The 23,247-nt window shown below is 48.7% G+C and overlaps 1 protein-coding gene across 7 annotated transcripts in view; it reads right to left on the bottom strand.

Moving 5' to 3' along the window:
* Positions 1-1,514: 1,514 nt before the first annotated feature.
* The window catches only part of BCL2L11 (BCL2 like 11), a 42,114-nt gene continuing 20,381 nt past the window's right edge, over positions 1,515-23,247 (bottom strand). For 4 of the 7 annotated variants that reach the window (XM_010958995.3, XM_074354666.1, XM_074354669.1 and 1 more), the window contains 2 exons: positions 17,261-17,370; positions 1,515-5,917 (listed from right to left, as the gene is read on the bottom strand). In XM_010958995.3, coding sequence (XP_010957297.1) covers positions 5,819-5,917; positions 17,261-17,370 — 209 coding nt within the window. In that variant the 3' untranslated portion in view covers positions 1,515-5,818. Of the gene's footprint in view, positions 5,918-14,235; positions 14,362-17,260; positions 17,371-23,247 lie in introns of all 7 variants that reach the window. The other 3 variants (XM_074354671.1, XM_074354668.1, XR_012503051.1) reach the window with 2 other exon arrangements.

Raw genomic sequence — 23,247 nt, 5'->3', positions numbered from 1 at the left:
GATTGATGAACAGGCAGATGCGTGATCAAGGAAGTACAGTGAAATGTAGAAGTCAGAATCTGAGCAGTGGGCATCTCGTTTGAAAATCTTTTTTTTAAATACTTTATTATTGCATTGCTTAGTTATTGTTTTTATTTTTACTTTGGCAGGAGGGGGAGGTAATTAGGTTTATCTTTAGAGGAGGGACTGGGGATTGAGCCCAGGGCCCCATGCATGCTAAGCAAGCGCTCTACCACTTGAGCTATACCCTCCCCTCTGAAAATCTTCATAATACAAAGTTGGGGAAAAGAGGTAACAGCCTGAAGGAAACGTATTTCCAACACACGAGAGATTTTTGCCGAGAACAGAGTTAATTACCAACAGGAAAAATAAAAAACCCAACTGAAAATAAGCAAAGGCCTTTAGAAAAAGAGGCAGATGCCAACAATGTCTGAAAGGATCATCCTACTCGGAAATGGAAAATCTGAATTCAAGCCAACACCACGGCTCGCACCCGCCAGGCTGGTATCATCGTGCAAACGCTTGGCAGGAGGATAGCGGGGGATTGTGTGAAACGAGCAAGCAGCCGGTTTGGCAGCATCGGCCAGTTTGTCCCACCTCCTGGAACCACCACCAGCAGCTCTCCGACTGCTAGCGAGGAGCGAGCCAGGCAGCGCTGGGTGGCATGGAGGATGCAGCAATCACACACACACACACACACACACTGCAGAGAAAATAGGCTGGAAAAATTCAAACTCCTACCTTGCTGAGGAAACAGGATTGCAGATAGAAGCCAGCACAGCCACTTGAGTTGAAATGAAGAAATGTATATATACACACACATGGGTTACTCACCGGAATAAAATGAAAAGCATTATCCTATTACCAGTTTAAAACAAAGCTCAGCCAGTCTGACTTTCCCAGCACTTATTTCAGAGTGAAAGTGGCAAATTAGGTCATTTATTTAGGATTTTAGAAGCTATATCCCCAAATCGGGCTTTAATTTCTCCCCACCATCCCCTAAGCCAGTTCACACCCACCGTACAGCACGGGGCCCCTTTAGAGGGCGGCCGTGACCAGTTCGCACACGGGTCCAGGCACCTGTTGGTGACTCCTGGCTTTGAGCAGGCACTAGAGATAAGCCCTTTCTACCAGTCTAACCAGGCTTCCATCTTTTGGATTTTCTTCCACCTATGAAACGAGGCGAGATGACAGCGTGTCTGCTATAATCACTAATCAATACAGTTCAGATCTGTCACCCAATATCCACACCCCCCCAACCAGGTGCTGAGTCATACCTGACTACGTGGGCAGAAGACTCTGCAGTCGCTCTCGCCAGCCACTTCAAAACTTTAAAGAGTGGTTTGCTTTTAAGTCTACTACACAGAACTGCCTTCAAGCGAGAATTCACGAAACCTGCATGTAGGTTAAGACAGTCCATGACCGATAAAGGCAGAGTGTGGGTGTGTAATGCATCCATATGCCTTCGGCTGTTTCTCCACCATTCTGTGAAACAAATCAAACAGCTCACCAACACTAGTTGAAAGTTTTATTCATATAAAATTCATTAAGAACATAAAAGATTGCGTTTCTTAAAAAAAAAAAATTTGCAGTTATTTACAGCAGTATTGCACAAGTAAAGTGGCAATTTACCCTGTCAAAATTCATCAGTGCAAAACACAAGGAAGCCAGGGAAATTGCAATACAAATGCTACATACGCTGGGTCCTAGGGAACAAGTTAGTGATGAGTCAGTATACAGACAGATCAGTGCTATTTATAAACGTGTACCTGATGAGTTCTGATACAGTAACTAGTGGTCAAGAACCTGGATGTAGAACTTAAGAGAGCTTCTAAAGTCTGAAATTCCCAAATCAAAGTAGTCAAGTTACTTAGCTGGGAGCTTCTTACACACAATACCGTTTGGAGCAGGACAGGCGTTACCCCAGCTGGTTTAGCGACACGTGTGGACGCATCCCTGCACATACGTGTGCACAAGGTGGACACACACAGGCACCAGGCTAAATCAGCAGGGATGACAGAGCCATCATCGACACAGAACCGCTAGGAAGTCTCTTTAAAGCTTCCACGAGCTTTCACATTTTAACACCCAGTCCAGTGGGGCCCCCAACCTCTCTTGAAGGCTTTGGAGAAGCAGAAACAAGGCATCACCCTGAAGAAGCAGGTGGATCAAAATGCAGGGACCAATGGTTCAGGGCTGGGGGGGGGGCACTGTACAATTAGTTCCTGAAGACACACAGTTCACTCCACACCTCAAAGCACAGGAAGCCACAGAGCAGGCCAGGGGTGGGGGGACTCAGCTACTCACCAGTTGCTGACAAGGTTAGTAGTGGGAGGTGGTCCTGAAGTTGCTCTGGAAGCAGGGGCAACTGTCCCACCTGTCCCTCCGTCCTGCCTGATGCTTGCCCTCGACAACCTCATGGCATCACCTCTAGAAGAGGACATTTCCTTTCCTCTGAATGCTGCCTTGTCAGGGATAAGTTTTCAATGGGAAAATCTTCAACAGCCGACTTTTTTTGTTGTTGTTTTAAGATACGGCCTGGAGCTAACAGCATTTGCTTCCACAAGAAGTTAGCTGTTTTGGAACAAAAGAAAGCCACTGGAGAGTTCTAGAGTAGAATTTTATAGCCTGGCGTCTTAACACAAACTGCATCATTAGGACCCCGAGAATTTAAACCCATCTGACCAGGAATACCAGGAACCAAAGCTGGAGGGCGACCCCGAGACGACCACGTGGCCTGTTGGGAGCTGACCAGTCACCACCTCAGAGTTCAAGCCATTAATGGGACAGCAGGGGGCAGGGGGAAGGGAGGTCAACACTTTAAAGAACATAAGACATTAAATTAGCCAGAAATAAATATACAACATTTCTACAAGTTACAGCATGATGAAACAGTAGGACACATTACACAGAAAAAGAATCTACAATATTTACAATCCTCAATTCTGAAAAAGTTTAGTAGAAACAGTGATTTTTTTGTTTTTTACTCATTTATGCTGTACAAAATTTTACAAGAAAGGTAAAAGGAAACACAATAATTGCACACAGACATTTGGCTCAGTTGATAAGTAAAATATGACTTCCTAATCTAATAAATAGTCAAAATATATACAATATTAAGATGGGGAAACAGGAGAAAGTGTAGTCTACTGTGTACTTTTTTTTTTCTTTTCTTTTCTTAATCAGAAGAGATTTTTACCTGGCTTCTCCACAATCTGCCCCCCCCCCCCCCCGCCAAAATTCATAAACTCATTTCTAGGTAGGAGTCCAGGTAATTTGAAGATGCACTAATGAAGTTAATTTTGTGTGTGTTTATTGCATTTCTGTGATACATCACAGGACACTTTCTACAAACCTCCCACGAGACGAGGTGGTCAAGGCACAAAACCCGCATTAAGTTTTCAAAAAGGGATCGAGTTTTTTTTGTTTTTTTTTCCCTACAAAAAGTAAAAGAAATAAAAAATAAGAAGTTAAAGATATACCCACAGTGGGTATACTTTCTGCAGGGAGGCATCTTAATAGACAGACACATACAGTACAGAGACATCCAGTCATCTCTCTTAAGTCCTGGGGCAACATCTCTTAATACTTGTACAATTCATAGAATCTCTTATTTCCTCACGAGCTGCTTCCACGGGGGCCTGGAGGCCGCCCGGCCCGAGGTAAACCTGCCCGTGGGTGAGCGAGGGCTCAGCCCCCGGGGCACCAGGACTGAAGAAACAAGAGTAAAGTGCTCCAGTCCCAGAGACTGGCACGTGAGTCCGGAGATCCTGGGAGGGGCAGGGCCCAGAACCAAATACGTCTTTGGTGTGTGTGTCCAGCAGGTCCACGGCTTACAGCCGCGTGGACTCCAGGACCCCAGAGGGGGTTCCAGAGATGTCAAGGGCACAAGCTGAGACTCAACACAGCTGTAAAACGATTCAAGACCCCAAGAAGATATGGAGGGAAAAGAAATTTTTTTTAAAAAGGAAGACTATTTGGAGTCAAATATCTCTATCTAAGGAAGAGTGTATATGCAATATATATATATATATATATATATATTTGTACAAAATTATGAAAATAGAAAAACGAATGGAATTTTCCAACCTATGACGGGAAAACACTGGTCCTCAGTGGGCCACAAGCACATACAATCGTTGTTGGCACTGCTGACTCATTTGAAAAGTCACGTTTTCTTTTAAAAAGCTATGAAATGATCAGAAGTTTCAAAAACTGTAAGGGTTCAGAGTCGTCCCCACCTCTTCTTTTGCAGTGCTCCCTAACCTGTCTTTCTTGGGTCTCCCCAGTTGTTTAACTGCCTTTGAAAAGACCGGCCAGCTTGTGGGCTTCCATTCCCTGCCTTCGTCACCGCAGGCCTGGGGCAAGGGCACACGCAGCAGAAATGGTTGCACGAAGGGGGCCTGATAAAATCCAGCTCTCTCAGGAGAAACGGCACAGGTGACCCACACATCAGGCAGAAAGAAGGCCGAGGGGCCATTTCAGACTTGAGCCCGATGGGGGTTTTCTCATGGACTTGCTGAGAGCAGAATGAAGTCTGCATTTCAAAGTGGGTTTAGGAGAGTGGGAACCAAGAGCGTGCCATCAGAGGCCAGATGAACTCTGAGCTGGACGAAGAGCCAGGAAACAGCTGTCTGAAGCCCCGCCTGCAGCCAGTTCCCACGAAGGCTGGGGCTTAAGACACCTGCGGCTGAACTCGGCTGCAGGTGGGCATGTCAAGCCCCTGGGACCTTATGCTGAGCGTACGTACCTCCAGGGACAATGGGAAAGCGGGCGTCCAGAAAAGCCAAGAGAGAGGGGGCGTAATGCTTTGCGTTATGACTGCAACGACCTCTTTAGAACACTGCTCAATGACAAGCCCATCAAAACCAAACGAAAACCGTCACCAAGCCCTTCCCAGTGAGTAAGCTACCAACGGCCGAACCGAGCTGCGTCTGATACAGGCGGATGCTAACTCGTGTTCTGACCCAATTACTTTTTCTCACGAAAATACACTGGGCCAAACATGTGTGTCACCGTCCCGACAGGCTGAAGGAGCATCACGAAAGGACGTAAGGAAAAACACAAGACTCTGGAATTTTGCCACAGAGGCAAATGAATTTGAGGAGGTAAGTAAATATTTACAAAACGGGAGTGGCGCATCAATACAGGCTGACAAGAGACCCCTCTGCCCCTTTAACCAGTTCCATTTCGTAAGAACTTTTTTTGGTATTAATAATGATTTAAAGAAAAAAAAAGGTCCAAGGGGCAATGGCAGGGAAGGGAGGGGCCACCTCACACCTCTCCCGGTTAAAAATGCTGTACAGTGACGTCTAAAAATAAACTAAGGCAGCTTCATAAATTAGCTGGCTCAGTTTCCACTGCAGAGTTTACACAATCCTCTGAGAGTAGGCAAAAGGTTCTTAAAATTTTAGTACAAAAATCACTCACAAGTTGGTTAAAAAGTTTCCATTTCCTTTTTGAAAAACCTGTTCTTATCAAAGAAGGTGGGGGGGGGACGACACACCACATGTAAACACCATTCTTGCATAAAATCCTGCTCCAGAGAACCATGATTTGTACATTGTTTAAAAAGAGAACCTTCCCTCATTTACATTCACAACAAGGTTTCATCAGAAATGCTGCCTGCCGCGTGGTGGTGAACAGACAAGGTCAGGTCCACGTGCAGGTGCGGGGACTCGCCGGTGGCTCCCCGCCCACCCCTCCAGCAAAGAGCCGCGGGCTGCACAGCACTGGTCCCGAGAGACCCTGGCGCTGGCCTGTCGGTCTGAACAAGTGAAATGTCTGCACACGTCCCGGGTCCACGAGGAGCCCGTCGTCACTGCATCCTCCACACCAGACGGACGATGTATCGTAACAGGCGTAAGAGAACCATTTGCGGGTGCGCTCCGGCTGCCTCATAATTATTCAGGAAGACCTGAAACAACAAAAGGAAAGCTTCTTACCTTCCAGCCCTGACTTCTTTCGCAGGAGAGGGAGGCAGGGGGACGGACGCCCATATTTAAGGGAACCCACCCATCTCATCTTAACTGCTATGAAGGCACCCCTTAAAGGGCACCCAAGGGCCAGCTCTAACACAAGACCTTCTCATGTTCCCCAAACAGGAAGACATCCCCATGCAGAGAGCAGGCGCAACAAGTGATTTTCTTCTAAAAAGAAAAAGGAAAGTGACCAAAAGATTGTATAAAACTCAAAGAGAATCCCCGAGTCTGTTTACCCCTCTAAAAACCACATGTTCTGTCTGCAGGTAGTGCTGTCCCCAGCCACAGCCGCCTTGACCAGCAGACGCATCAACCCCTTGAGAAGGGATCTCCGCCACCTCCCTGCAGGTGCTGGAGGAAAGCCACCCCAAGTCCAGGAGTTGGGGTCCGGTGCGGAGAGGCAAGGGTAGAGACGACAGAAAGGAGGAGACGCCGAAGGATGCAAAGTAACTATCTTACTGTCCAAGTTACTGACATTCAAATATGTTCCAGACTCTCTCAAGGGTGAATTTAAGGGTGGCTGTTATTTACTTGAGAGACCAGTGATTTGGGGTAATTTGCCCTAAGAAGCTAAATAAAGTGGTGCACTGATGCGCCGCCATGCCTCTGCCATCAGCCCCGCCAGCCCCGCTGAGTAGACGCTGCTGGCCCAGCGCTGCGCCCACGGTCAGAGACGCGGGCGGAGTCAACCCCCAAACCCCCCACCACCCTGCAGTGGGGAGCAAAGAGCGATGAGAAGTAACAAAGGCCTGTGTATCAGTGACCACCAGAGGTTTAGGACAAGCTGGGAACCTGTTCCAGAGGAAAAGGCCAGGTTATTTTAAGGTCTCAGGGGTGGAGTCTCAAGCGTGTGCCCACCTTCAAGTTCTAATCCATCTTGCTGGTAAGTGCAAGGTGTAAGTTCTGAGCAGCCAAAGCTGGGAGCAGAACACGCCTCCCTCCACGTCAGGAGTTACAACCTGGTTCACTGTTTGGGTCTGAGATCCCCAGGCCACCCCCTTCTCACTCCGGTGGGCCCTGGGATGGGGGTGGCTTCCAAGCACACCACCCACCGAACCACTGGCCCTGAGTCAGGCTCAGGACAGGCAGCCCCTGCTCAGACCCAAACACCGCCCACAGACACCAGCTGTGCACGGGGCTCACTGTTTGTTTACACAGCCCTCCCGGGCTCCGTGGACAGGATGGAGCTGCGATAAGGCCGGAGCACTTCCCCGGCTCCTTCCAGAACCAGACTGGAGGAAATCAGTTTTCTGTAAGCGATTCCTGCAGAGGCGCTCTGTAACCACAGTCTGTGATTTTTATCAGCCTGACACACGAGATTGCTTTGTTTTGATTTAACTTTCAAAATTACTTTGCTTCTTTTGGGTGAGAATAATATAGGGGAAGGTTAATTTTAGTTGAGAGACTAATATTAACAGGTTGAAAGAGGCTGATTCAAAATAAAACCACGACTTACTGAAATGAAGAAAGTATATGCAGGGCTGGGCTGAACCATCACTTCGAGGTGGGAAATCTCAAGCCAGCCGGTTGTCACTGCTGGCCTCGGGAGGACCAGAGACTGTGGTCAAGACGACACCACGAGGGCATCAGGTCACACATTACGGACAGACCCCTACTGCTGACACTCAGCCAATTTTACATTCCAGAACTGGCAGAGGCTGGGAGGAGAAGCCTTTCGCACACCATCGGAGGACAGCAGGTGTGATACGAGGAAGGAGTCTGAGTTTTTTAGAGCTTTGCTTTTCATCTCAGTCAAAGACATGCCGCAGTGGAGGGGATGCAGGAAAAATGTGGCAAAAGGAACACTTACTCCCTGACAAATGAGATGCTGGAACCACTGGGCTGGTGAGGACACGGGGACACCTGTCCTCTCAGGCAGCACGCGTGACACAGGGCACAAGCCGCTAAGCCAGCGAACAACTGCTTTTGGATGACATTCAACGGAGGAAGCCATCACCACCAATTCCAAGAGCCGTGCCAGCCTAGAAAGCCCGTGACAGCTGGCACCGCCGGCCGCAGCAGCTGATAGCTTGGCGTGGATGGACAGCCGTCACCTCACACGCCACTGGGGGACAGGCAGCACTTGCTGTGGGCAGACTAACGGTGGGACATGGGGGTGACTATGTTGGCCCAGCCAGCGTGATATCCGGGCTTCTGGCCCCCAGGACTGACTGTGCAGAAACACGTCTCTGCTGTTGGAGACCCACCCACCGACTGTGGTACCCGGTTACAGACGCCCTAGCACATTAATATATACTCTCTGCTTAACCATCAACCCCGGTCCTTCGCCCCTTATGTGAAAAACAACACTTCTTGGATCAGAGTTGCATTAACGCTTTTAGTGTAAATCCTAAGAACACTTTGGAAAGATACATTACGATGTTTCATTTGGGTAAAGAGATTATTAAAAAGCTAAAAATGCTACTGAATACAGACAGTTTAGGAATCGCAGTTACCTTTCAGTGCGCACGTGTGGACACACACACCCCAAGTGGAGGATCCCATCCCGTCAAGAATTTTCATCTCCGTGGTCTGGATCAGGAACTATATACTACTTGGGGCAACTGCCTTTTATGGCCACCCTGACCATCTATGCTGCTCTCTGGGTGAGGGACCCCTGCAGCCCCCACACCAGCCTGCATCACAGGGAACGCCCGACTCGGAGGCCTGGGTCTGCACCCAGGTGGTCTCACGGGCATCCTAGAATTGCCAGGACCCCGTACAGAAGGGCACGGCGCCAGCCCAGCCCATGGGGCGCCCACAGTGCTTGCTGCCCGCAGTGAGGACTGCCCGGGGGGAAAACCACTGCTGCCGACCCGCCTCTGGATCAGGAGGGCGGCAAGTGCAAGTTCCCACCTCATAGGCGGAAAAACATCCGCACGTTCCAGTGAAGTCTGAGGCCTGTGCCAAGACACAGTCAAGATGGGGAGGGTCCTTCCTGTCCAGAGTCACATGACAGCACCTCCTTTATGGAGCTTATGCTCTGGCGAGGGGCAGGGCCGTGTGAATAAATGTAATCATATGATAAGGATGACACAGAGGTAGAGAAAATGACAGAGGAAGAAGCATCTGCCAGCGGGGCCAGGGCAGGAAGGCACAGGGCCAGAGGTACTGGGACGGGCGGGGGGGAGTGCTGCAGGCAGAGACCCGGGGCACTGCACTGGGGCAGCAGCCAACAAGCTTCGGGGAAAATCGTATTCGATGGTGAACAAGTATTTGATTTTTCATAATAAACCAGAATGAAAAGCAATGCCAAGCTCCAGGACTGTTCCGTCCAACAAGAGTCCCGCAAAGGTAAGCAGTGGGGGATTCAGGTGCTCCAGGCTTCCCTGGACAGACTTAGGTACCCTTTGAAGATGTGACGTACATCCTTGGAGACGGTGCCAAGAGCGTTCAGCAGGGAATCCCAAATAGCTCCCTGTCTGTCCACACCAGAGGTCACGGGCTCACCTGGGTGGCAGCTGGCGGGGAGCTGTGCCAAGGGACCGCCCTAGACTGGGAAGCAGGGCTGGGGAGCAGCCCATGTGGGGAGGAAGACGGAGCGCAGGGAGGAGCTGGGGCCTCGGCACGTGCCGTTGTGGTGGGACAGGAGAGGAGGGCAGGTGACCAGACTCAGCACCAGCCGCCACCACGGTTTTAGTGCTGGGACCATCTTCAAGCTACACCTGAGACCACCAAACCAGGTATCAGAGAACTTAACTACATTTTAATGCCAAAATAATCACAGCAAAACACACTCTTGCCCCATCCAGGGAAGCAGGCGTGTGAAACAAAAAAGGCCTCGACCCCAGGCTGCCCTAGGGAATGGGTCAGGTTGACCCTGGCTCACCTGCAGAGGGCATCTTTGATCTGGCTTCACTCTCCTGCAGACGGAGATGAGCCCAGCCTCTGGAAAGTGCACAAGATACACGAGGCCTTCAGACTCCGTGCGCCCAAGCTTGCGGACGAGAAGACCCACCCACTGCCACTGCTAACTGAGACAACTTGGCACGTGCCTTTCAGTCTTCACAACCCCTGGCCAGTGTAGCTTTCCTGCAGTTTCATAGACCGAGTTTGCAGAGTGAGGATCAGGAACCACCAAGTGATTCTAACAGCTCAGCTCAGACTTCAGGGCAGCACAGAACACAAGCTGGCCCATCCATGCTCCAAAGGCAGGGCCAAACCTCACTGGGCTGAATGACTCAGTAAGGACAACACACACATACACTCAGCATTACTCAAGGGGGCTTACCAGAAAAACCACAGATGTGCGCAGTGCAATAAAAATAAAGGACAAGAAAGAGAAATCACAGATAACATTAATAAAGACAAGACTTACCCTGGGAACTAGGGCTCAGATTTGCTGCAACACAGCCACACTTTAGGTATAGAGTTCCCTGGCGGTCAAGGTAACAAGCGACACTATTTCCATCGTCTTATCAAAAAGAGCTCAGTACCAAATTCTAGGAGACAAACCAAAAAGCAAATATACCTACAGAACTCTGAGACTCGGAGCAACTTTTTAAACTTATTCAAAAACTTGTTTCTTAGAGAATTTCAACATAGGATGCCTAAGATGTCCTAAACTTTTTTTTTTTTAATGTAGACTTATCTTTAAGTGGGAACCTGTTACAGGAGACTGCATTCTGGACTCCTGAGACCAGGAAGGACACTCACAAAGAGAGAACCTCTGTTCTAGTTTGGGCAAGTGAGGACACACCATCTGTCTGGACGGGGGTCCCCCCCGCCCCCGAGGTGCTGTCACATCATCTTCCAGAACAGTGCTGAGCACTGCCATAATCACAGGGGACAGAGGGTCCCAATGATCTGATCAATGGAAGACCACCTCGAGCCATTCCTAACCCATCAATCTAGACGTTATTCTGCATGACAAGCAGGTGAGACACAGGTCAGAGAGGCGCAGGCCAGGGTGCGATGACCCCACGTGGAGGGCTCTGAGGAGTCCTGGTCTCTCTCCACCGGGAGACCAGGAACCGCAGCCAAGCGGCATCTCGGCTCAGATTCTGGTGCAGGTCCGTCTCCACGGCTGCGCTCAGGTGTCACACCAAGCAGCCACAGTGCTGCCCAAAGACCAAGTTCACTTTCTATTTATCACCAAGGCAACACGGTCATTTGCATAGCTGGTGCCTAACACGCTTTGATGTCAACACAGCTGTAGAAAGGGCACCAGGGGAGCCCCTCAGCTGCAGGCCGGATGTGGTGTCTCCCTCCCCCTGCCCCAAGCGCCAGGAGTGAGCGCTCCCCTCACTCCCAGGGCCCTCGCCTGACTCCCACTGCTCTGGTACCGCTCCTCAAACGGCACAGGGACTCCATGCGCACGAATCCCACTCTATTTTTGACGCATCATTTCAAGGAAACAATTAAGGCTTTTGGTAGGACAAGTAATCTCTCTCCCACTGACCTTGGGTCAGGCCTGGCACGCGCTGGACTTTCTCGGTACAACATGCCCGCCTCCCCAGGGGCTCTCTAAGTCACCGGCCCCCAGGCCCATGACCTGGAAGATGTGACGCTGTGCTAGGGCCAAGCACGGAGAAGCCAGAAATGGCCCTTCCATCTCTTGCACGAGGCATCACTGGCCACAACGTTAGACTCAGAGCAAGAACACACTGTTCTGAAATGCCCCAGCCTCAGAAAAATGCTAATGAGACGTAAGCACTTTAACCACAACTCAAACCTCTCCGCTTGGGCTCAGCTGGGACAGCTCTAGCGGAGGACGGCGTGACAGGCTTATTATTTCTGTGCGTCTGCAGGAGGGCAAGCTTCATGTGCATCTTCATTTCCTCCTCAAGAGATTAAAAAAAAACCCTGGTTAGACCTCTCTGAAGTCCCCCTCCAGGCACCTGCGTCTCCAAATGGTTATGTGTTACTGGCTGACGGTCCCCCAAGAGCCAGGCAGCCGTGCAGGTGCGCCCACCTGCCACGGCCTGACGGCGCCCTCGCGGGCAGCGGGAACACACAACCACATCCAGCTCGGTGCCCACCCAGCCATTCACACACACACCAGTGCCTCAGCCTCGTCTCACATCTGCGTAACCCAGACAGACACAGAGCGCCAGGGGTCCGACGCACACTTCCTCTAAACAGTGGGCACCGAGCAGACAGGTGAACACAGTTCTTGGCACCTCTCTTTCTAAACACTGAAGACCAGTTGAGAAATACTTCAATTAACAGCTCAACGTGAGAGAAGAGAGAGTGACAGCGACGAGCCAGCACAGCATTTTCATCTCTATATACTTTGGTTTAACCATCTGACTGAAAATGGGGCTCCGGAAGGTGAACGGACCGAGTCAGGATTCAAGGTCTGAGCCCACAGTCCCCACAGTTTCAGCTTCCTGCCCTTGGGTGAGTCATTTATCAATCCCTTGGTTTTGAAGCAGAGAGAGCAGTACTCAGATTTTTGACTGCAGCCCCTTTGATGTTCAAAGGTCAACAGTATATTCAAATGCTAACGTGCTGACACTCCAACTAAACTGTTGTTTCCCTCAAAACCGGCCCGCGAGCGAGCCACCCTTTCTTATTTTGTCTGGCTGAATGCTGCACTTCGCTCCACTACGTGTAGTTTGGTCAATTCATGTCTGCACATGCCCGCCCAGGGCAGAAGTAGGAAACAGGCAGTGTGAACAAAAGATACAGTGTTCCTCGCGATCAGACAATGAAAGGGTTTTACATCCACTTCTCGGCCCATCTAGAGCCTGTTAGCACCGTGTGCTGTTCCCACTGCAGCCCACCACCAAGACGCCCCGGGGTCACAGGTACCCATCAGCAGTCTATGCAGCGACTCAGGCCAGGCAACCTGAGGGCAAAGCAAAGAAGGTGAACAATCCCAGTCTCGGTGTTAGGGGTCGGGGCACATTCAGGGAAGAGCAGGTGTTTTTACGTTTTGGAGGGCCCAGCACCCTCTCCACACCTCAGACTGCAACCCCCACCTGGGTCAAGAATCCCATCCACGCGGACATCACCCCCGAGAACTGGCCGAGCACAGAGCACCCCCGGCCTGCAGGGGACCAGGCCCCACCCATGCCGGCAGTCCCTGCAGCAGATGGACCGGGGACTTGGGCTGGCACTCACGTGATTTCTGACTTGTGAAGGGAACTAGCAGAGGCTCTCAAGAACCAAAGGGAAGCTGGCTGTCAGTGTGGATGCTCCCACCTGCAGGGAAGAGGAGGCTGCCAGGAGCGGGCTGCTGAAACAAACACGACCACACTGCACTGAGTCTCCCTGCCAGCTGCTCGCCTGCCTTCTTCCTAAGGCCCCAGAGAGGACACAGCTTCCCCGCAGGCCCACGACGTCCCTGGGTCCCCGCCCTCCCTCCCTGGGGTCTCACAGAGCTGGACATGGGGAGCTGTGGCAGTCAGGACACTATGAGGCTGCAGGTCATCCAGCAACAAACCGCACAGCTCCATCGCCTCTCTGTCCCCTTGGGTTTTGTCCCACAACACGCTCTGCGGGTGCCTGGGCTGCTCGGGCACTTTAATGCCTAAGGACATGGTGGAGATGCACCGGATGGCTGCCCCTGGCCAAATCTGTGACAATCTGAGCAACAAATTAAGTTCTGAGAGCAACACATCATAACCTTTTGAACTAAAGAGGGGCCCACAAACTTCAGCTGATGAATGAAATAAACATGTAGGGGAGAAAGGAAAGTTCTTCCTCGTTTACACACACCTTCCTTCCATCACAAGTGGAGAAGCACTGACTTCGTACTGGAGGACACCACCTCTGATCAGAGTCCTGCGAACGGGACAAACGGACACCCGGTGCCTCCTGACACAATGTCACACCGTTGGGACAGCTGGCAAAGTCTGAATAAGGCCCACAGGTGACACAACAGTACTGTGACACTTAATTTCCTGACCTTGATAATTAACGCTGCGGTTCTATCACAGAACACGCTTATTCTTAGGAAGTACACGCTGATGAATTTAAGAGGAAAGGAGCACCATGCCTGCAACTTATTCTCGAATATTTCAGAAAACAGTCTGCACACAGGGAGGGATGAGGAGGGAAAACGTTACGGCAAACGGGGCAGAATGTTAACAGCAGGGAACTGGGGTGGCAGACAGGAGAGGGGTCTCGTTCCAGTCTTGCAACTTTGGTGTTAAGTCTGCAATTATTTCCAAACAGAACGTTACAAAACACACAGCAGACTTGGAGCAGTAAAACTGCCCTCAGGCAGAGGGGGCCGGGATGGTCTGGGGCAACGACACCGAGCCACAGAAGGACAAGGGAACATGCACTGGGGCTTTGCGCTCACCTGGGCCTCTCTCACCTCCTGCTCCAAGGGGTTCAGACTCCACAGCTCCGTCTCAAACGCTTCCCCACTGCCCACAAGTGCACTGAACACATGACAACTACACGACAACTTCCTCTATTGCTCTAACTGAAAAAACGGGAAAATATCCTGTCAGGCTCCGTGAGGCTTGTGGCAACAGAAGACCAACACTTTACAAAAGGTACAGTATAAAGCAAACAGAGACACCAGATACGTAAAAGGCTGCAGTTCGCCAGAAAGCAGCGCGGGACGGACTCCGCCTGCCAAGAGGTAACCACTCGGTGGGGGGACAGCGCGGACTCCCACCCCGATAACTCCACATCGCTCGATCAGTGTGGCTGCAGACACTGGGCGGTTCTGAATCCGACAACCCTCGGGACAGGCGTCAGTGGCTTTGGGGGTCAGTGTGTCACTATCCTGAGTTTCAGGGTCTGGGGTTTTGAACTGGCTAGGAGTAAGACCTAGAGAACATGTCTGTTTCACTTTAGAAAAATCAAGTTGTCAGAAGAGTCTATCTCTGCTCCTCCCCCGGATTTCCAGCCTTCCTAGAGAGCTGGAGTTCTTTATATGATTAGTGACTGCATTTTTGCATTGGTTCATTTTTTTTTTAAGAGATGCCAAATGAGGTTCACAATTACAAAGTATTGCAAAATACTGCAATGTGACTAACTTGTATTTATTTTACCAAAAGCACTGAGAACAAATAGGTTATTACATCTCAACTGAAAAAACAGACATGACCCATCTCCAACATTAAACTGTGCGATGTGGGGAGGGTATAGCTCTGTGGTAAGAGTGTATGCTTTGGCATGCTCAAGGTACCGGATTCACCTCCATTAAAAATAAATAAATTAATAAACCTAATCACCTCCCCTCCCCCTTCAAAAAAAAAAACACAAAAGAAAAATAAACTGTGCAATAACCTTGGGAGAAGGGTGTGAACTGTTAGATGCTTTTCTCCCACCCTCAGTGGAGAGGCACGGTAATGAAGACAGCCCAAGGGCTGTGTCACGTTTGCAAGATATCCTTAAACACACCCAGCTCTGTGGCCGTGGATGGAACTGTGCTGACTGGTCTCAGTGTCCAGGGCCCAACTGCCTCATCTCTCCTGGGGAGCCCCACCCAAGTCAGACCTGGCCCAAAGGACATCCACCAGCCACTTCCAAATTGGGGAAGCAGGACGGAGCGTTCAGTTCACTGCCTCGGCTCCCCTGAGAGGCTGCCACGTCCGTCACACGTGACCTCTTCCTGCTGGGTTAGGGACATGATTGTAGAATCGGGACTTGAAGGTATTCAGTCTGACTCCCTTGAAGGGACCCATGGCCTCTCCACCTCAGCACGAAGCCCACATTTCAAATATCCCAGGGCCCTGTTTCTGTTCCATCTCCCCTAGCCTAGCAGGAGAGCCGAGTCCACTCACACATGGTAACACTGAAGCCCCTTCAGAGAAACCAAGGCAGAGGAACTGGGTAAACAGTAAATTGGGTGACAAATTACAGAACGGTCAACCTTGCAAAAATGATGTGACCATTTCAGATCTAGGCTGACGGGGAATTTACGTTCTGTGAACTGGTCTCTACGATGCCAGGCATTCTGCCAGCTACAGACAGGGGATCCCAGGAAATTCCGAGGCCCATGCATCAATGAGACATTTCCCACCTAATGACAGAATCATACTATAGCACATTTCCCATCAGACACACAGACCTACACAGCCCACAGGAAGGCAGGAAGAGGATTCAGTGTGAGTTTGCTGCAAGTCCCTAGCCCCCTGTACTAAGGAAATCAGAGACCTTCCTGTAATGGGAAAATGTCCCCATGTTTGTTTAAAAAAGCTTAAATGGCACTGTATATAGACAGGAAGCAAGACTGATTGAAAGAACTTGTAAGTAACCTGCTTAGCAGCAGCTAGCTACAAAAGAGATGAACATTTAAAGCAGGACAGAAATCCTGGGGTGTCCTAAGCATGAACACACTCCCTCCAGAAGAAAAAAGAAACTTAAAAAAAATTAAAAATCTTTGAGAGGTACGTCTATGAAACAATAATGTTTGGGGGAAAAAAAAAAGGAGGCAGGTGAGAAATAGCACAGTAAGAAAGAATGGTATTAACAGTCATTTTCTACAGAGTCAGACTCAGGTGTCTTCCTTTTGGATAAATTAACAGAAATATCATCATACGTGGTTGTCAGAAAAAGGTAAGCACACCTAAAAAACATTCCATTGCACATTTGCTGGTGTGTGAGAGCCACCTCCGACACATTTTAAAATGCCTTCCATGGGAAAAAAGGTGTCCCAGTGGTAACATATATTGCCACTGGCCAAAAAAAAACCAAACAAAATATACCATGTGTCTGTGGAATAAGACATAAGGCTGGATTTTTTTTTTTAATAAACCAATAGCACACCTCAAAAATTCCAGTGGCCGTCAATGTGGGGTATAAAATTTTTAGACCCCCAGATTACAAGCTATGATTAATCACTGGCCTCCGAATACGTTTCAAGACATGGGCACCCGAGGACAGGAGCGGGGGCTGAAAGGACAAAGGCCTCCATGCCTGGACGCAGCGCCTGGCAGGTCGCAGAGGGGACTTTCAGTTCAGTGCTGCCATCAGGGTGGAACTGGAAAAATCCCTTTAACTTTTGACCCAAAGTGCCTCAAGATGGGGGCAGAAACACCTTCTTACAGACTGAAGGCTGCGTCCATCTTTACGTGGGGCTATTTCAAAGCATAAAATGACTCCCCTTTTCTAAGCATGGAAGGTTTAAGGTCTGTGCCCCCCAGACCCCTCTGCCAGCCTTGTGCTGTGGTCCGTCCAACGGCCACAACTTAAACTCGGCCACAAGACAAAGGGAACGTGTGAAAGAACGGCAGGTCACACACAGGTGATCCCTCTCATTTCCAGGATAAGCGGAGGATTATTACTGTTCTTTTTTTTTTCTTTCTTCCAAATGGCAAGGAGAGGAAGGGTGTGAGAGGGGAGGAAGGGGGTGAAGAAAACAGCATTACCCTCCTTGGGTAATATGCATTAAATTCGTCTCCAATACGCCGCAACTCTTGCGCAATCCATATCTCCGGGCGCATATCTGCAGGTACAGCCTGAGACTGCCTCATGGAAGCTGCATCAGAACAAACAGAACAAAAATCATTGTTTTCCATAGATCATTTAGAAAGTCCCAAAGGTCAAGCCCATCCCACACACGCTTTCATGTCTTGGGACGCTCCCTAACTGCAGAAGCTCCAGTAACGCGTTACAGTTTTTGTGGCAGACCGTGCTAGGGAACATTGGTTCAAGAATAAGGGATACAGAATAATTCCCTTTTCCACAGCTGGAGATTCAGAATTGCCGAATTTAAAGATATCCTGGCCAGTTAATTAGATTCTTCCATTTTGAGGAGGCAAACTAATACACACACACACACACACACACACACAAATGGTACAGTGGATGTCACCAAAGAAAAACGCTTGAAACATAGGAGAATGTACAGATTTAGGTTGTTCGTAGAATAACTGTTTTGATCTTAAGGCAAGGTAAGATTTGGAGGAAAATTTCAAACATCATACAGGCACGTGAGATGAAACGGTTCCCGGAGTCAAAGCCAAGTAAGAGAAGTGAATGAGCCTGTTTCCATGGAAGGAGGTGCAGTGATACAAACAGCCAGTCTTCACAAGTGCCACCACGGGGCCAAATTACAGCCTAATTGCATGTTTTGTCTCGATATTAATGCAGCCAATAAAGACGACTTCAAGTCTGCAAACACCACATGGGGAGAGGAAATGCTTTGGGTGTGAGAGCAAAGGCATCTTTGAAAAGAGAAAAAAGAGGGAGGTTTGCCCTTTCATTAAGCTGTCACTACCATCCACACCCAGTACATTCAGCTGTTTGTTAATGAGACCATTTAACAGCCACGTGATGGCCAAAAATGAACAAAAATGTGAGTTGCCCAAAAATCCCACTGAGCATCAGGAGGATGGTATTCTCCACGGACCACAAGGAAAAAGCATTCTCCACATGCAGAGGAGAACGGCTCGGTAACACGGATACAGGAAAAGAGATTCTTGGATTTCAACTGCTATAACTTCCTGTTAAAAGGAGCAGACTGCACTGGCAATTAAACACATGTGTTATGTTTTAACCACAGCAAAAATATTTAAAAATCTGTGATAATCAGATTTTGCAATGACATGAATATAGCTTCCTGTTTTGTATTTTTGTAAAAAGAAATTTTTTTTTTGCATTTTGTATTTGGAGTTTTATCATGATAAATAAAAATGATGTGGGTTCATAGCTCTGAAAAGTGAACTCTTCTGAGTTTTTTCCTCAAGTCTTCTCAAACCTCTGGCCCCAACTTCTCTGTCCCCTCCAGCCCTCACTCAAGAGAACGGAACGATGACCCCGCAAAGACCGAGGGGGGCAGGGCGCTGTGTGTGTGTGTGTCTGTGTGTGTGTGTGCACACGTGTGGGGGCATTAAACAAAGAAGAGCAAGCCTGGTCCTCTCCAGAATGATCCGTGCTGTGAATGAGCGAGACGGGAGATTCCCAAAGGGAGCCCTGGCGAACAGCACAAAGGCTGATGACAGGAACCTTTTGAGGACAAGCCAGGCACACGTCCCCTGAATACACCTGCCACTAACGCAAAAAAACTGCTCTGGCTGTCCCTTAGCCACGCAAACAGTTCTATTGTTACTGTGAAAAGACCTACTGAAATTAAATTTTAAATGGCGAAACTGGCAGAAAACAGAATTTTGGGGTAGACGTGATGCCAGATGGTGATGTAACAGTTCACTTCCTTCCCCGGGGTTCGTGCTCTTTAAGGATTTTGTCTATCACAGGTACCAAGTCATTACTGCCTTTTTATACTATCTTTCTATCAGCAATCAAGTGCTCTTTCCCTGACTTTAGAAGCTGTTTTTTTTACAAAGTTAACTCACCCTTGAGGGAAAGGAAAGCCTTGTCTTAGAACGCCGACTCCGGGTCGGCGCCTGCGGAGCCGTCTCCCGTGGTCTTCCCCACGGCCCCCAGGGAGACGCACCTGCCCAGACACAGGAGCCGGCGTCACCCACCTGTCCTGGGCTCCAGGCCCCCACTCATTTCTCACGACACATACTCTTTGGGAGAGTAAATGTGCCTTCAATCCTCCGGTCAGAGATGGAAAAAATGCCAGGAATCCAAAGAAAATCTGTGAAATCTAGACATCTTTGTTTTACAAAGATGACAGACTGGTAAGAAACTGCTGGCAAGTTACCCAAAGTTTAGTAAATCAAGACGCTCACTAATTTCCCCAACAAGGGCAGACGCCTACATGCCAGACACTGTTCAAGGAGGTGTTCTGGGTACAGCAACGAAAGAGGCCAAGCCCTGCTCCCACGAGCTTCCATTCCTGGGCATTAAACACCACATTTCAACTAAATGCTCAACTTCTTCTGGACAAGGAAACCTGCAAGTATACTTTATATTCTTAAAACACAAAACCAAGTAAACTCCCCGGTTAACTGCCCCGCAACCTGTAGATGAAGCCTACTGAATTCTACTTAGCACCTGCACTCATGAGTGTGGTTTAGATGGTTCCGTCTGGCTCACACGAGGGTTGGCGGCCAGCAGCACCACCACGGGAGCCAGTCCGTGTCAGAAGTCAGTTTATCAAAACAAGAACCGATGGAACACGCCAACCTAGCCAGCTGCTAAGAAGGAAACATGGAACCTTGGGGGCCAAATCCAACTTGCTCATCTTAGAGATAAACACCCTGCTGTTTGTGGGGGGACTGGAAGGAGATAAGCACGTTTCTTGTGCAGAAAGAAAAGTTCCGCTGCTAACTGCTTGCCTCAGTAAATGCACAGACAGAAACACATCCACGAAGGCTGCGGTGATACTCAGGTGGGTGTGTCTGTGAGAAGCCCGAGAGGCCACAGTCTGACCAGCTCCCTAAGCGACTCTGGTGCAGATGGGCCACAGACCAGACCCCCCTGACAAATACCAAACAAAGAAGAAGAAACCATCTGGGTCCTGGAGCCCAGACGTGTGTCCTAACATTCAGGAGCTGGGAGAGTTGTATTAACCAAAGGGAATGGTTTTGACCAAGCTTAGCACACACTAACTGATGATAACAGATCGGTAAGAGAGCTAGCAACCATACTTAGGTATTTTTTTAATAAGTTTCTGTAGAATATAATTGACATGAATTATGAAAAATTATGAATTAATTTTTGCAAAGGAGATTGATTGGTCTGGGCTGCTGTAACACAGCATCTATCACCATTTGGTTTCTTAAACAATTGGAGGTTTTGTTCTGGGTCTTTTTTTTTTGAGAGGCCAATATTGCTCTTATTCTTTGAACCTATAAACCTAAAATTAATGACCAACACTCTTTCTGCAAGAAAACCTAGCCAATACAGACACAGAGCGTACGATTATAAAGTAATATTGTAAAATAAAAATCCTCTTTTGAGTATTTTAAAAGGCATACTGTTCCTATATTTTAAAAGGGCAGCCTTTCAGTTAAGACAGTGGATTTTCACAACCTAAATTTCCAACATGATTTCTCAAGTAGCAAAACATCTCCTTTTCTTTGGAGGGGGAGCTTTCCTTAACTTCATCACTAGTTGACTGTTAGCATCTGTCGTATTTGCTATCATGTCACACGAGAACCTAGCAGAACAAAAACTGGGGTCTGGCTGACCTTAGAGAATCAGTCTGTTAGCACCACTGTCGTGCTGGTCAGAGACAGAATTAAGATTTCTACCTCTTTTACCATCAGTTTGCTTAATTCTGCTCCACAGTGACGCAGAGCACGGACCACCATGACGGGGAAGGGGTCCATGATGAAGGTGGTCTTCCAAAGGTGTACTGGAGCTGGTGGGGTTCCAGAGCAGGAGATATGCAAAAAATACACCCTCAATCTTACAATCCTTTCTAGGGGCTCAACCTGCCTGCTCTCATCCTAAGACAGCCCACTTATCCAAAAGACAGCTTACATTTATATTCCTAGTCTGTAAAAAAGACAAATATTTTATTACGCTGAGTGTGCCTAACCACATAAATGTGGATACCTGATCAATAAAATGTGTCCTTATTTGAAACAAAAACTCTCATTACTACATAAGATCACATTTTTAACTAAGGAAATTTTACATGAACATGAAAGCTTTCTCAAAGGGGAAACTGTGATGAGGTGTACTTCACCCACAGAAAATGTGGTTTCAGCATTTAAGAAAGCATTTCATGCTATAAGCCTGGCACTAAAACTTGAAAGGGAAAAAAGAAAAAAAAAAAAAAGGCACGGCAAAATATAGACTGCTTTTAATGTAAAATCACTCCAGGCTGTAAGCAGAAGCCCCCACAAGGCCGGATCCACCCCTGCAAGCACCATTCTGAGCTGGGGAGCTTGCTGGACCTGGATTTTCCAACCAAAGCCACTAAACAAAACGTAGAATGCAACTGTGTCAGATAGATGCAGTCTTGTCAAAAGTGCGCTATATTGGTTGAATTTTCATCCAAACTCTTGGAATCAATTTCCTGAAATCTAGAATTTACCGGTAACTTTATTTCCTGTAGAAAAAAACTACCCTGAGGTATATGATGAATCCATTTTCCTATACCAGTGTGAGGGCATTTTTCAACGCCGAAGACCTCTGAGTTACTAAAAGATGTGAGGCATATAATTAAGACTGCTGTGGTTCAGCTACAGAACTTTTTTCCAGCCCGTTGGGTAATTTCAAATCTTAAAAGCTCAGCAACTAAAAAAAAAAAAATTAATATCGTGGTTAAGTGGCTGATAGTGAAATCAGGCTGGGGCTTTCGGAAAGGGCCTTCTGCAGCACCGCCAGCCAGTGGGAAAACTGAGAAAACAAGACTGTCGATGCATAGTGAGCTCCACGTCCGTCAAGCCAAACCTCCTGATTTTTCCTGAACGTCCGACAGTGTCCACCGCACGCTTCCCAACGGCAGGTGTTGGAAGGAGAGGCGGTCACAGCATGACATCCACCGCCACTCTTTCTACACCGGGTCGTCCCCAGCGCAGGTGCCGTGAAGTGCTTCAACCAGGACCACCAGGATGCATGTGCGGGGGTGGGGGTGGGTGTGTCCGAGATGCGCATGCGCAACCCTAGCACCGCATCCTCCTCGGGCACAGGATGGTCCCCCGCCTTCTCACGTCCCAGGGGCCTGCGCTGTTTTACTTCCCAGCACATCACCACCGCGGTTTCAAGCACGGAACCAGAAACCAAACTAGAGTTCATGGAAACACTTCACCCTATACTGTTTTCAGATGTTCAGTGAGCTACAAACACTGGGGTCACGATAAGGTTTTCAAGCAATCAGCGTGAATTAAGCTCTGAATCAATATTCAACTCAGCGCTGAGAAAGCTTTCTCAGCCCCCGAAGAGACGTGGGATGTGTGGCTTTGAAGAAACGATCGTTTTCACTTTAAACACACAACAGAACATACGCAGGCAAGTAAGTTCACACTTCGCCCGGCACTTACCAGGGCCTGTGGAGCACAAAGAAAGGGTAGAAAGCAAGCCCTATCTCCTGGCATTTCCGGGTTGTCCATCTTCATTCCCTGAGGAGAGTCTGACTTCACCAAGAGCCACAAAGGACCACTTCCTTGTAGGCTCCGAAACCAGTGCTAAACCAATTCCAAAAGAGATCCTCCCAAAATGTTTAGAGGAAGCACTGCTTCTGCAAGTGGCCACTTTGAAGGTCAACATTCATTTGCAGAAGTAAAAATTCTGGGATGTTTATTCAGCCTGATACACTCCTACTTGTGGGGCTATCTTCAAAAACGTCAATCCAGAGTTATCCACAGCTTACAAGGAGGAAGCAACCAGCAAGCTAGCTAAGGTTTCCATAGGAAACCCACCTGTGTGACCAGGCTGTCTCACCTGCTCCAGACCTCCCAGTTAGTCAGAGGGGCAGGAGGGCCCATGCCATGATAGCTCTACTGCAGTGAATGCCACCAGAAATCACCTTCACTCTGATGGTGCTCAGAAATCA

Source organism: Camelus bactrianus, chromosome 28 (genome assembly GCF_048773025.1).
Source record: "Camelus bactrianus isolate YW-2024 breed Bactrian camel chromosome 28, ASM4877302v1, whole genome shotgun sequence".
In the NCBI taxonomy this organism is placed as follows: Eukaryota; Metazoa; Chordata; class Mammalia; order Artiodactyla; family Camelidae; genus Camelus; species Camelus bactrianus.
The sequence above is the reverse complement of the archived record's forward strand: the minus strand, read 5'-3'. Positions and strand labels throughout refer to the sequence as shown.